Source organism: Anas acuta, chromosome 3 (assembly GCF_963932015.1).
Source record: "Anas acuta chromosome 3, bAnaAcu1.1, whole genome shotgun sequence".
NCBI lineage: Eukaryota > Metazoa > Chordata > Aves > Anseriformes > Anatidae > Anas > Anas acuta.
This window is the reverse complement of record NC_088981.1, coordinates 69,974,299-69,989,061: the sequence shown is the minus strand read 5'-3', so window position 1 is coordinate 69,989,061 and position 14,763 is coordinate 69,974,299. Positions and strand designations below refer to the sequence as shown.

At 44.5% G+C, this 14,763-nt stretch overlaps 1 protein-coding gene across 8 annotated transcripts in view; it reads right to left on the bottom strand.

The window, feature by feature from the left end:
* FYN (FYN proto-oncogene, Src family tyrosine kinase) overlaps positions 1-14,763 on the bottom strand; it is a 129,379-nt gene that overhangs the window by 36,414 nt on the left and 78,202 nt on the right. For 7 of the 8 annotated variants that reach the window (XM_068677681.1, XM_068677685.1, XM_068677688.1 and 4 more), the window contains 2 exons: positions 714-971; positions 38-134 (listed from right to left, as the gene is read on the bottom strand). In XM_068677681.1, coding sequence (XP_068533782.1) covers positions 38-134; positions 714-960 — 344 coding nt within the window. In that variant the 5' untranslated portion in view covers positions 961-971. Of the gene's footprint in view, positions 1-37; positions 135-713; positions 972-3,342; positions 3,423-14,763 lie in introns of all 8 variants that reach the window. The other variant, XM_068677684.1, reaches the window with a different exon arrangement.

Genomic DNA, 14,763 nt, shown 5'->3' with positions numbered 1-14,763 from the left:
AAATATTAAAAAGCATATTCCCAAGACTAAAACTTACGAGCTGTTAAGTATTTGAAATTTTTCTCCTTTGTGAAAACTTAAGTCATCTTCTGTTCTTGCTTCATAGTCATAAAGCGCCACAAAAAGAGTTACACCTAAAGAAGAAGATAGGTGAGTTACACTCCATCACCAAAAACAGAAGAAAAATGAGCTTCAGGAGAGCAGGTGGCTAAGCTTAATGTAAGCCATTCCAGTTTCTGGGGAGAAAAATAAACTGAAGTCTCCTGCTCTAGCCTCCTACTAATCCTTGTGCTTTCATGAAGCTAGTGGGCACGCCACCTCCTTCAGATTTTAGAGTCATCAGTCGTCTTGGTTTGGCACCCACACACAATGCAGGGATACCAAGTAGACACGGCGTTTTTAAAGAGAGAGTTGAGACATACCTACACCAAATATCTCCCGTTAAACACCTGAGGTGCCTCAGACTACAATTTCCATTCCCTGGATGAGGTGGTCAGTTGGCCATATATATAATTTCTCATCCCCCATGCAAACTAACATCTGCAAGTTTGCAAAGGCAGGGCTGAGGACCCAGCTCCACCCCAACTTCAATTCTTTGCACTAATTTATGAGGTAACTTTTACACAAAAGAGCATGCCAAGACAGCTGGGACCCCAGTGTAATAACGGGATTGATGCCCAACGAGTGCACTGAAACAAGACTTTGACAGTCACCTGTTCCTCCTCTTGTACGCAGCGTCCCTGTATGAGAGGAGGAGTTGACTCCACCGAACACCGTCAGTCCTTGGCCTCCTGTGGCATGGAAGTTGTTGTAGTTTGGAATTGAAGTCACACCGAAGCTCGGGTAGTGCTGTGGCGTGGGATCTGTGCCATAGCGGTAGCCTGAACTTTGCGTTAAACTCCCATCCCTCTCATCAGTCAGTTTTGTTGCTTCTTTGTCCTTACATTGCACACAGCCCATTATCTAAAATCCTAGAGGAGAAAGGAAAAGAGAACCGTTCACACATTTATGATCATCAGACCTCCCTTAAACTCATGTATGATGAGGATCAAACTAAGTTCACTGCTCAAAACCTATTTATTTATTTATTTTGGAAAAAAAAAATCAAAGCACTGACAACACGTTTGAAAATAAACAGCAATGTGTTGGAAAAGATCACATCAAATTCTACCTCACAGTGCTTTCCCACCAGGGCTGAGAAGGTCCCTCCTGTTCTTAATGCAGCCTCAGCTCAAAGGCTGAAAATTGCTCCCTTGCAGGAGAGCAGGAGGAAGAAATCTCCCTCGCTCATCCTTTAAAAGGAAAGCACAACTGCCAGGCAAAGACACAGCCAAAAAGTACTGCTGGAGGTGTTCAGGTCTGGCCCCAAAACACGAGGCACTTAACTCATTCATTTCTGACATTGCCAACCATGCAAGAGCTTGTTGACTTCATGGAAAGGCAGTGCGGCCTTTTTTCATTGCTGGAGCTCTGTGCCACAGACAGAAAAGCAGATAATGAGCTGATAATTATCACAGCACAGGAAAGTAGGAGGGAACTCATCAGATAGCAGATGTAAAACAAAAGCAAGCGCTCCTTTATGCTATGCCGAACTGAAGGGTAAGGCGTCCTGATACCGGATGCTGGGGTAGCCAGAAGTATAAATGATTGAAGAAAGCAGAGAAAGTCGTGGAGGAATTAACATGTTAAAGGCAGATGGTCTCAAAGCCCAGGTTTCTGGCTTGTAGAGACTGAGAAGGCTCACTTTGGAGAAGTTTTCTGTAAGTTTTCTAATTCTCACAACCTCATGTACACCATCCTCAAGGGGCACTGCAAGGGCCTGGAGGGTTGATCTCTTGTAATTTTATCTGCAGACAAGTTAAGAGCCTACTTCTGTGTGAAGAAGCTCACTCTGTAGAAGGAGACAGAGGGTGAGCCACCACATTTAGGCACAGCCCTCTGTCAGGTCAGCTCCGTTACCTGCTGCTGTTTTCCCTCTATGAGCTCCAACACTGTAGGATCCTTGTGCTGCTGCTACCAAACTCTTTGCTTGTGACACAAGCTGAATCTTGGCACAAAACCAAAGTTTTTGAAGTCATGCATGATGTATGTAGGGAATCAGATACCTGTCTGGATGGACCCTTAATCCAAACAGCTATGGTGAATCCTACATGTAACCCGGCACACAGGCACTGGGCTCGAGATGCTCATGCTGCAAGAAAGAGCAGTGACAACAGAAAAATCTTAAAAAAAAAAATGAATTGCAGGACATACTTTCTCCGGAATATATAAATAGGCAGCGAGAAAATGCACAGCTCAGGAAAAAAAAAAAAAAAAAGATAGCAAAGCACATTTCCCCCCCTTATTTCTTCTCACATTTCAGCCAATATCCGTCACTTAGAGTAAATAAAACGCATATCCTTTTTCAAATATCCTCGTTTTTCTGTAGCTGCCAGGCTGCCTATTTTGTATGCCTTACCCCAACATCAACACAGGAAATTAGCTTTGACAAACTCCTGGGATTCAGAAAAAGCATATCCCTCTGCTGCTAATGCTTGGAAAACATGCGGCAGCTCCCTGTTAATCTGTGACAGTTCACAGACACCTAGACACCTGCTCCGTAAGTCTAACCTGCCTAATTAGAAAAACCTCCTGTTGAAGGGTGTTTTCCACAATTTGAAGATACCATCAGCAATCCTGCAAGCCCGTTCTGAAAAACAATTTCCATTTTAATATATTTCCCTGAGCCATACTGCCTGCAGTCAGCACACATCTACCACCTCCTGCTCTTAGCTTAACTTGAAGGCGCTCTTTTTGCATTTCTCCATTTCTCCATTCACTCAGCAGCGTGCCCATATCAAAACTTTTGTGTGGAGGTGCCCAAGCCAACTCACACAGAATCACAGACTGGTTTGGGTTGGAAGAGACCTTAAAGCCCATCCAGTTCCAGCCCCTACCATGGGCAGGGACACCTCCCACCAGCCCACGTTGCCCAAAGCCCCATCCAGCGTGGCCTTGAGCACCTCCAGGGATGGGGCACCCACAGCTTCTCTGGGCAAGAGAGAGGGGGAGCCCAGTGCAGCACGTCGGGTCAGAGGGATGGGTTGGGGACTTGGTGCTTAGACCCATGCACAGAAAGCAAGGCCCAGGCAGCTGAGCAAATGCTGCTGCACGGGGTGACACCATGGGGGAATCCCTGATCAGGAGGCTCAGATAGGGAAGAGTGAGCCATTGTAGTGCTCAGATTAATAGGTGCAAGTGCTGGCACACGCATTCATTCACTCCAGACTAGTGAAGTGATAACGCAGGCTTTACTATTTAATGCAGAATCTCAGCAGCCTTTTTGTTGCCTTGAAACCTTACCTCCCTGTGAAACTCTAGTGCCTCCTCCCCTTCCCTCTCCCAGATCTGTTTCTCCTCTTATTTGTTCCCATGTGTTTTCACTGGAAAAAGAAAAGTAGAAAAGAAAGCAAAAGAATGAAAGTAATAGAAAGAGATGGGAAACACGAAGTCTAGAATAGTACAGGAGAAAGAGATTTTCTTGTGGCTGCTGCTTTTGCAGACATGAAAAAATATATATGAGAGAATTATTGTTCAGCCAGCCCTATTGCTCATTTGCAAACTTTCATCTGAGCAGGGGAAAAACCCTCCACTGAAATCTGGGAAGATTTCACATATCGAGCCATGAGGGCTCCCAGGACAGCCCTATACACTTCATTTACTCATTTTAGTCAATTGGTAAGGCAAAAGTAAAAACTACAAATCTGGTGCAAAAATAAAACCCTTCAATGCATTAATTCTGAAGAAAGTGAATAAACCAGGAGATGGTACACATACGTACCAGCAGTCTCAGAATAATAATGGTTTGGGAGGTTATTTTTATAAGGAATGACATGAATAGAAAACCACTGAATTATCAGTGCCTTGGTATTTTTTTTTCTTCTCCTTTTATATTTTGCTGCAGTGGCAGCACACAGGGAAGGAAAATTTGATGCAAAGTCGGTGACTGACAGAAAGGGTTTTTTCTTTCTGTTGCCCCCTTCTAGTCTGTCACAGTGTCCAGACAATCCGAGCATGAAGACTACTTGATTGTAGTCTCTTGTAAAATGTGACAGAGGGTGTTACATGCATGCATCTTTTTGAGCCAAGTCCTTGGAAGTTGTTTATTCCTGGCTGAAAGGAGCCAGCTAGCTGCGTTGTGTTGGGGGGGGTTTAAATGTGAGGGAATACATGGATGCATGCGCACGCTTCAAGCAATTTCAGCTAACTCAGGGTTTTCCTAGACAATAAATATAACCTCCATTCAGCATCAGCCTTTGTATCAATGAATGGATTCCAAAACCCAATCTCCTTCAGTACCACAGAGCAGGCATTTCATATCCTAAAGTCTGCTCACCCTGCATGTCAGCGCTTGGAGCTCTGGAAGGCTGGAGTTCTTCAGCCAGCTCTGAGATCACCAAAAAAACAAAATCTGGAGCTGTTTTACACTGAATTCTCTGGAGACGAGCACACAGTGTTGTTCAACCAACATGCTATGCAACTTACGGTAAAGGAACGAGATTTTATTCCATTTCCATTGGAATAAAGGCAGCATTTCTCAGATGCATGCGTTATGGGGTCATGCAGCATTATCATAATTTGCCACTGGAACTGCTAAGAGGTATGTAACTAGCCTAGTTAAAATTAACTTTTCTTATGCAAATGTATTGCATTTGTTTGTTTTAAACATGCATTTTTATGGGCGATATAAAATGTGTTTTCATTAAAATATAAAACATGTACGTTTTTTTGAGACTTCCTCAGAGACAAGTGAAAATACCCATTATTTGTCTCCTTTCTTGACCTTGTTATATTTTTTCGACTCGAACATTTACATTGCAAGTAATCCCTCATCAGTTCACCCAGAAGAGTAGTTTCCACCCACATGGATTTATTTGACAAATTTATTTGACATGCCATTATTTGACAAAGATATAAAATTATTTTTATCACTACTAATTGATTTATATAATAATAGCTCCTTAATTATGTTTAGCGCTGTTGCCTGCTTGGTAATCAAAGCCTAAGGAAAGTCCAAGAGTACTAGAAAGAAAAGTCTGTTTTTCATACTTCGACTTTAAAAGAGAAAGCTCCAACGTGTGATATTGGAAAAGTAAAAAGTATTGATGAGCCACGGCCTACTCTACCTTCTGCAGCTGTAAACCACCAAGAGATGGATAACTGGTATAAATTCATTGCTTCATCAGAAGCTTCTCCATAAGATTTTGCAACTAGTGCCTGAAAATACTGAATTTTCCCAAACCTGCTTTTCCTGAACCTGCTTTTTTTGAGTATTCTAGGAGAAAGCAGGTCCTTGAAATGCTTGAAGGACATACACAGGGAGATGAAGGGAGACATCCACTTGTTCTACACACTCCCGCCCATGCCATGGTCTCCTTGGAATCCCTTGCTTGGGGACGGAGATCACTCCAGGGGAGAGAGCTTTGATCAGCAGGAGAGATGGGGAGTGAGTGCAGAGCCCACAGGGCTTTGTTCCTCTTCCTCTGCACAGCTTTCTGTGGAAGGAAATCCGATTGTGCATTTTCAGGAGAACTTCTTTCAAGTAAGTGAGAGAGATGAAAGAGAAAGGCTGGATGAACGGTAACTCTTTTTCTGACCAAACCTTACAAATCTTGACTGGAAAGCACCATCAGGAAAGCCAAATTAAAGAACAGGCATGTTGAAAGGGAATCAGAAGAACAAAATCCTTGGCTTTTATTCCGCCTCTGTGGTGAATGTGTTTGCTAATCAAACCAAGGCTTGCATCCAGCATGGCAGTGAAGAAAAACATCCTCTAAGGGACATCTTCTTGGTGTTTTATGTTTTGCTGAAAGCAGCACAGAATTATCAGTCTATGACATCAAATGAGCCAAATTTCATGAGTTACAGTAGGATTTAATATTCAAAATGCCACATTCTGGGTTATCGTGAAGATGAAGAACAGAAAAGGCTTTCCAAGAACAAGAACTACAAGAACTGTTAAGAGACATTTCAGCTTTCTGTGGAAATGCCTCCTGCAGGCTAGATAGAGGGAACAATCAACACATAACTTTATCCCGAAATTGAAATGTCTGACTTTTCACGTCACCATTAGTAGCTCCCCGGAGAGAAACCAATGGAGTAAGTATTTTGAAACATAAGCCTGAGACACATTAAAAAATACGATTTTCAGGAAACTCTTGCTCACCCGCTTTGACTATTACAAGCCATAGGAAGGCAGCCCAAGATGGGCAACAGACGGGCACTTAAAACTGGTGCTACACAGACTGGGAATTCACACACAGCCTGCTAGCTGACCTCTTGTTGACTTGCATGTACGCTGATAGTAGCACGCTGAATTTCCAGAATCCAGTCTGGGCCCGTTTCAAAAGCAACACGTGGAATATCTCAAAGAAGCCGGTCAGGGAGTACTGGACCCTGGCAGAGCTGTTAGAGGACTGCCTCCAGCTTGACCAGTGATTCCACAACTTACAGGAGTCATGGAGCAGGGCAGAAAGATACAAGAAATGTTGCAACGTAACTGGAACTGTTGAGCATTATTCATTAGTTCTCAGGCTGGTAGGTTACTGATTTCTGTATAAATACATACCATTTTTATACTCAGCAGAACCAGTGTAACTAATGTCCCAATCTAGACAGAAGGGAAGTTTACTGCAATGCGATAGATTTGGTTCAGCCTTATAAGATAATAGAGAACGGGGATTTGTACAGACTTCCTCTGAATCTACACATGCACTACACCTGTCCTACAACTGGATGTACAGTGACTATTAAGAATATGTACAAAATCGCACATACACCATGTGGTATTCCTGAACAAAAGGCCTGACACAACAGGGCAAAACTTCAAGTTTTGTATGTATCAGGTCAAGTATGTTTCAGGAACAATGAATGCATTGAAACTGCATTTTCACGAGAAAAACAACACTGAAAAATTCTTGGGCTGCATTCATTTGATTTTTGAAAGGAGTCCTTTAAAGCTCCACCCCCAGTTTCTCCTTTAGTGGGCCGAACAGAAGAATCTCTGCATTTTAATGCAGGCTTGTTTGCCTGCAGCAGCTCAAAGTCTGACAACAGGAGCAGGCCAGGGCTCAGTGTCAGCGAACCTCCATGCAGGAAGAGCCATTGCAGATGAGCTCCTGCTGCCGTACTGCTCTGGCTCAAAGCAAATGCCTTTTACCGTGTTGGAGGACCCTCACTCTTGTTTTTTGTCGGCATAAAGTTGCTTTGGAAGTCTTCTGCAGTGGTGGCTGAAGCCACTCAGGAGAATGAGCAGCTCCCGTGGGCCATGAGATGAGCAGAGCTTGCAGGGAGCTTTGAAGTGCCGCTGTCCGTCCCGCTGCTCCTCCACACTGACAGCCCGACGGGGGATGCAGCTGTGGAAACGGCGGCCTCCTGACACCACAGACCATGTTGAAGTTCTAACACATGTCCGCAGCTGTGCTTGCCTTCCCTTCTTGCCCCCTCTGGGGCCTGAACTAAAAGCCACTTATGCAAGACTAAGATTTGTGCTGCTCCTTGCCTGCTCAGCTTCAGCCAGCCTCCGAGGCCAGGACCAGTGAAGGGAAGGTGCAAGCTGAAGGATTTCACTGAACTACGACCAGACTGTTGGTTTACTTCTGAGGCTGTGAACAAAGCTATCCCCAGGGCAGGACCACTGAAAGCCAAGAAGAAAGAGTGATGATGTCTTGACAAACAGCCCCATCGCCCTGCTGGTGCTGCTCAGTGGGTCTGGCATTCTCCAGCCCCTGTGTTGCTTCATTGTGAGAGAACTGCTCAAAACTAGGTCACATTTATTACAGACTAGAGAGGCAAAAGGAAGTCGGTGTTCCCGTTGGGCAGGAGTGACAGTAAAAGCCTCCCCATGTGGTGCTGGCTGGAGGGACCGTGGTGGTGGGGCCGGCCGGTAGCTGGCTGGGGAGGGGACACCTGGCAAGGCCACGAGGAAATGCACGAGCACAACGCAGCTGTCTGCCCAGCCAAAATCAAAAGCTTGTGCTTTTGATTTCCCAATGCAAAAGCTTTCCCAGTGGAAAGAGGAAAGAGCAGGAGAAAAACCCTCCTGCCAACAAAAGGACACTTGGCCACCTCTCTGTTTCTAGTTCCTTTGTCAGCCGAGTCTGTGAATGTCATGGCCTCGTCTTTAAAAAAAAAAACAACAGCAAATTCTTTTCCATTCTCTGTGACATACTCCTTTCAGAAAAAAAAATAAAACAGAACAAAACATAAAAAGTAATTTTAAAAACATCTCACCCTGCAATCTCTTAAAGTAGCAGTAGTTGAGTTACACCTTGCGCTATCTTAGGGTATTTGTTTCTTTAAAAAAAATGCCCTGGAAAAATGCAGCACAGAAAGATCAATTGTGAGGAGAGGTTCTCTCATGTTTTCTTTTTATTTATTTATTTTTTTCTTTTGCCACCAACATCCAGACTTCAGTTATAATCTAAAAGAAAGAAGCTTACTTACAGGCAAGTTGATAAGGAGTGCCTGCAGGTTTTACATTCGCACTGATGAGCGAGTCAGACTCAAACCTTCAGTCAGGATTTCTTTTCTCTTTCTTGTTCTTAAAATGAGTTAAGAGAAGGTTTGAAATTAACAGCTAAAGGCAGCAGCTACACACAGTGAACACACTGCTTACTCTGCAATGCAAAACCCAGAGAGGATGAGTCTGTCCTCGGTTCTGAGTAACACACAAGAAGACAATGTAAATTCAATAGCATGATTTCAAGCTACGTTCCTCCTTCATCAAGTTGCTTGTGGTAGCTCTATTCACTAGCCGAGAGAAGTGGGTGGATGGTCTGCATAAGCATTTTGAGCTAATGTGCCTAAATTTTAAAGTGCCTTTTAAGTATATAAATTAGAAATCCTGTATCAAAAGAACAACTGCTGCAAATGTCAGAATCATTTTATCTAGGAAAGAGAAGAAGTGAAACAGTGTCTCTGCTGATTTCCTCTTTCTTTTCTCCCCTAGGAGAACAGAAAGATGATTGCAGGTTGATGCACACTTCTGATTTTTTTTCTCTCAATTCTTATTTTTAGAATCCACCCAGGATTAATGGGTGTTCATCTGATTCGCAGTATGGGAGCCGCACAGAGGAGAATGCAAAATGTGAATCAGGATGGGCAGAAGAGGGAGGGGAAAAAGGGAGGGATGAAGAAGTTTATCCTGCTTGCTTCTTTCGAACATGTAAGAAGCAGAGAGTAAGATTTTCAAAAAAAAAAAAAAAAGCCCCACAAAACACAAACATTGCTGTCTCCCCACCTCCCTTTGCCTATGCACAAATGAAACTAACATCTCTGCCTTATCTGATTTCTGGCTTGTGACTGAAGAACTCGGGAGGATGTGACAGCAAGGAAATGGGAACAAGCTGAGCCTCAGAAATATTGAGAATTTACTTTGAGACCATTCAAGAATCTGTTCCCTCCCAAAGGGGCTCGCATTTCATCTAGGTTACTACTGCTCGTATTTTAGAAGTGTTACTTAGATTCCTTATTTGTCAAGTTACGTTGGTGAAAAAAAAATCTCTCCTTCCTTAACAGGAGCAAAAATTAGCTCATGGCCAGGTCACAAAACAATCTCCAGTCTTCATACCATAACTGCAACTGGCTTTAGCTACAAGGGCAAAGATACTCACAGGTAGAGACCCCCAGAGAGGATGGCAACCACATGGTGACAAAGGCCAGCGAACAACTGAAGCACTGAAGTCAGACTACATTAGTAGCAGGAAGACACTAAAACTCTGCCTACACTGACACAGAAAATTAAAAAAAGGTGCTACAAGTGAGACCTATTTTCTCAAACTCAGTGTTGCCACTGTGTTTTTACTGTACAATAGCCGAATTACCCTAGGTAGTGTACTGGGTGGCTGGGATGGAGTTAATTTTCTTCATAGCAGCCAGTCCGGTGCTGGTTTAGATTTGTGACCAAAACACGTTGAGAGCACACCAGGGTTTTAGCTGTTGCTGTGCACTGCTTGCACAGCTTCAAGGATTTTTCTGTTTCTTATTCTGCCCCCACAGAGATGAGGCTGGGGGTTGCATTGGGTTTACATGGCAAGGTTTTGGTAGCGGGAGGGCTGCAGGGGTGGCCTCTGTGAGCAGAGCCCAGCAGCTGCCCCAGGTCAGAGCAGAGCCAGCTCCAGACAGCTCCAAAAGGGACCTGCTGCTGGCCAGAGCCAGGCCAGGGAGCAATGCTGGGTGGGCCTCTGGGAGAGCAGATTGAAGAAAGGGAGAAGAAAACTGCTGTGCAACAGCAGATGGGAGAGAGGAGTGAGAACATGAAGGTGAGTGCAGCAGGAGGGCAGGAGGTGCTCCAGGCAGGCAGCAGCAGTTCCCCTGCGGCCTGTGGAGAGGCCCCTGGTGGAGCAGGCTGTCCCCCTGCAGCCCATGGGTCCCACATGGAGCAGATCTCCATGCTGCAGCCCATGAAGGAGCCCCCGGTGGAGCAGGTGGATGTGGCCTGGAGGAGGCTGCGGCCCATGGGGGACCCATAGTGGGGCAGTTTGCTCCTGGGGGATGGATGGACCTCGTGGTACGGAGCCGTGTGGGAGCAGTTGAAGAGCTGCTGCCTGTGGGCAGCCCCCCAGGCTCAGTTTGGGAAGGACGGCATCCCCTGGGAGGGACCCCACGGGGAGCAGGGGCGGAGAGGGACTGTGAAGGAGCGGCAGAGATAAATCCTCAGGGACTGACCACAGCCCCCATTCCCTGTTCCCCTGCACCTCTTGGGGGAGAACGTAGAATAAGGTGGATGGAGGGGAAGATTGTTTTTAGTTTGCTTTTAGTTTCTCATTGTCCTAGTCTGCTAGTGATAGACAATAAATTATATTAATCTCTCTATGCTGAGTCTGTTTTGCCCATGACGATAATTGTTGAGTGATTCCTCTGTCCTTATCTTTGAGCCCTTTTCCATCCTATTTTCTCCCCCTTTTCCTTTGAGGAGGGGTCTGAGACACGGCTGTGGTGGAGTTCAGCTGCCTAGCAGGGTAAAACCACCACAGGGATGTGCAACAGGCTGGGAGGAGACACAGCTGGGACAGCTGGCACAAACTGACCACAGACATATTCCAGACCATATAGCATCATGCTCAGCGGTGAAACTAGGGGGAGATTTTTGAAAACAGCCATAGCTCAGAGGCTGGCTGGGCACTGCTCTGCTGGTGGGAGTTGGTGAGGGAGTGCCTTTACATCACTTGTTTTCTTTTCATTTCCTTCACTTATTAAACCCTATATATCTCAGCCCATGAATTCCCTTTGCTTTTGCCCTTCTGATCCTCTCCCCCATGCTGATGGGGGACAGTGAATGAGCAGCTGGGTGGGAGATTAGCTGCTAGCTGGGGTCAGCACACTGCGGTGAGCAATATGTAAGTCTTTCTGTTCCTGGCCTGGAAAATAACTTCAGAGGCACACAGGTTAAACTGTGTTCACCTGATGTGCAAGGATTGAGATGCTGCCTGGAGATCAATTTGGATTATAAAATGACACATTACCATCTCTTCCTTTTTTAGCAGAGATATTGAAATCTCGAAATGAGAGCATAGCAGGCTGAAATTACAGTGATAAACACTCTGGACAGTGGGACACAGAAGGAAACAGGTCCTCACTTGCATTCTCTCATACAGAAGAGTGGCAGTACCAATGCATGCAGTCCTCTGCTGTCCAGCTATAGAGGCCACTAAGACTCAAGATTCCCAGCTCTGTTTTGCTATGTACTCTACAAACTGCAGGTCTCTTCTTCTGTTAGCCAGTGAAGATGAAGCTTAAAAAGACAGCAAGGGCTAAGGGCCATGAAAATAGATCCTGCTATGATAATGTGCATTTTCCAAAAGCCAGCAAACAGCTACAGGAGCCTTCCACATGTATCAAAATATTTAAGTATTGCTAAACACATGGCAGGCAGATCTGTTTTAAAGCTTTATGTCCATGTCTGAGGGCAAGTAGAATGGAGAAGGATGCATTAATTTGATTTCATCATGAACCTGAGGTTATTGCATATACAGCTCTGGGAACGATCTCTGGGAATGATCTCCAAGGGATACTCATGTGTAGAGACCCTCAGCTACAGGTCAGAACCTGGTCCTTCAGGTTAAAGCTCCTGCAACCTGCTCACTGCAGCTATAGGAGGTCCTACTTTAATCCTTCATAGCCTAAGCAGAAAGTCACACTGAAATAAAGGACTGATTGGCAGTTGTGGATATTTACATTGGTGTCAGGGATGAAAATCCTTTCTGCTGGCAAGGACAGCAAAACAGCCCAAGGCAACGTGAAGGTTAGCCATCAGTCACGGCACTGCCTCTGCTCAGAAGCATGGACTAGTCGCTTTCAGATTATTTTTCTATGACTCAATGAGCGACAAAAACAGCAAACGTCAATACTTCTTGTATTCCCTCCTCTCAAGCCAGAAGTATCCACCCAGAACTATGATTTATTATTATTTTTTCTCCCACTTTCTTTCATTCTTTCTCTCCCAGGATCCATATGCTTAAGAAAAGAAACTATGCTTTAAGTCAGGCCTGTGAATGAAGGTACATTTGCAAATGTCTAACAACACACCTGAAAATTCTGTTAGTCATGCAGAACAGAGTGTGGATGTTTGCCCAAATGGACATTTGCTCAACCTGGCATGCAGGATTATCTACAACAGTGTTCCTTGACCTGTGATCCAAGGGAGCACTGGGCCCAAAACCCATCAGGTGGTCCACAAGCCCATAGCTCATGCATGACCAAGCACATACACATCCCCTGGACTCTGGCAGCATTATGCAGATGGTGCTTGATCTCCCCCTCACACTCCCTGCATGCCCTCCTCGGTTTGACTGGTTCTCTGGGTATGAACAGTTAACAAAGCATTGACCCAAAGTGCTCCTGCGGAGAGCTCCAACCACCCTCACTGGAAAAAAAATGAAAAGAGCACTCTGTGAGGAAGAGGCGGACAACAGAGGTTTCTGTTTCTTTGTCTTTAAGACAAAAAAGGGAAATGGAGAATGTGATGATAACCTGGAGCAGACAGGCCGGGCTTCACTAGAAGTGACTGCTTTGTGATACACCTGGTAGACTACACAACTGCAGGTAATTCAGGAGATCTGGAGATCCTGCCTGGACTTCCTCCCTATTTCCTCGCACAAAAAGACAAAACCTGAAGACTGCAGAAGTTAACAACTAGGTGAATAGCAGAGTACAGATGTCAGATTTGTGGATCATGGGGAGAGAGTGCGGCAGAGAAAAAGTGACCTCTCAATAGGGAAAGAATACATACTCCATAAACCAGGCTGGCAAAACAAGCCAGGTTAAATACGCACCCAAAAGCACATTCAGCACAAAACCATGGTACCGAGCACAACACTAACCAAAGCAGATGTTGTAAGAGGATGACCCTTTTCAGTTCCTTATATGTTAATTATAAGCATCTGTAAAAACAGATAAACTCTTTGTCTGCAGAGGAGCAATGCAAATGAATATTCCTGAAAACTACTGACTAGATGTAGGTTATTAGAATATTAAAAGAAATAGTTGTAATCAGCTCAAGAAGTCCAAATGGAAGAGGGGAACTGACAGTCCCTGTATGTCAGAAACGATGTCTGAGTCACTGAGAACTTGGAAGTAAGTAACCTAAGTAATCCCGGATATTTATAAATGAAGATGCACCCAATTGAGGTATTAGCTGGTGTCTGCCACAGGGTGATGTTACCACAGTAGAGATTAGGATAACTGGCTTCATCAGTGTCCCTTGCCAGTAAGTTGACACTTGCCAATGAGTCATATGCAGTGTAGACCTTGCAGCACCGAAGGGAATGGAGAACTCAGAGTTCACAGAATGCGGATCACAACGTGAACAGCTTATGGGACGTTGCTAAACTGCACAGCTTACTGCCAAACCCTGTGGTTAGCCTACCATGTCAAGCAAGCCGGACTGGGTGCCGTGCTCCTTGCCCCAGCCCCAGGGACAGCAACGTGCAGGAGCTGCAGTGCTGCCACAAGCACAGCACAGTGCTGGCCATACGATGTGGCTGGATTAAGAGAGGAGCCAGACAATCCCTGCTGCAAACTTTGTCTCAGTAGAAAGGAAATGATCACAACCTAGAAGGTTACTGGTTGTTTAGACTGAAAAGCACTGACACTTTCTGTGCAAATAGCTAACGCTGTCTGCAATCAAATCCAGACCAGTAAAATTTTATGTGTTATATGAACAAACACTCTTCATCTATACATAAATTAAAAACAGTGCATGCTTTCTGAGAGGGAATTTCACAAAACTAAAGCAAATGGGAGTCAAATCAGGCTGTAGACAGAACTTGAAGTTGCTGACATCTGCGAATGGTTTAAGACATTTCCTAAATGCCTACAATGTTACAACTGTGAAAAGAAGACTAGGATAGATAAAAATAACGCACAATGAAAAAAAAAAAAAACAACAGCAACAGCTGGGCTTACCAGGGAAGTGAAAAAAAGATATGATGTGTTATATATGAAACCTACATATGAAGAGAAAAAGAGGAAAAGATAATAACAAGATAAAGATCATACCAAAGAGGCAAGAAGATAGTAGGAAAAATTAAGACAGATAAATCATATATGAGGTTTTTTATTATTCTAAGCAGATTATGAAAGACAGATTCTGAGCAATAAACATGGTAGAATAATTCAAAACAACACAACAGAGGCAGAAGTTACTTAGCAAATATTTCTGATTAGCACACAAGTAAAAGACCAGGTGTTCTGTCTATGATTATGATGAAATAATTTCCCACC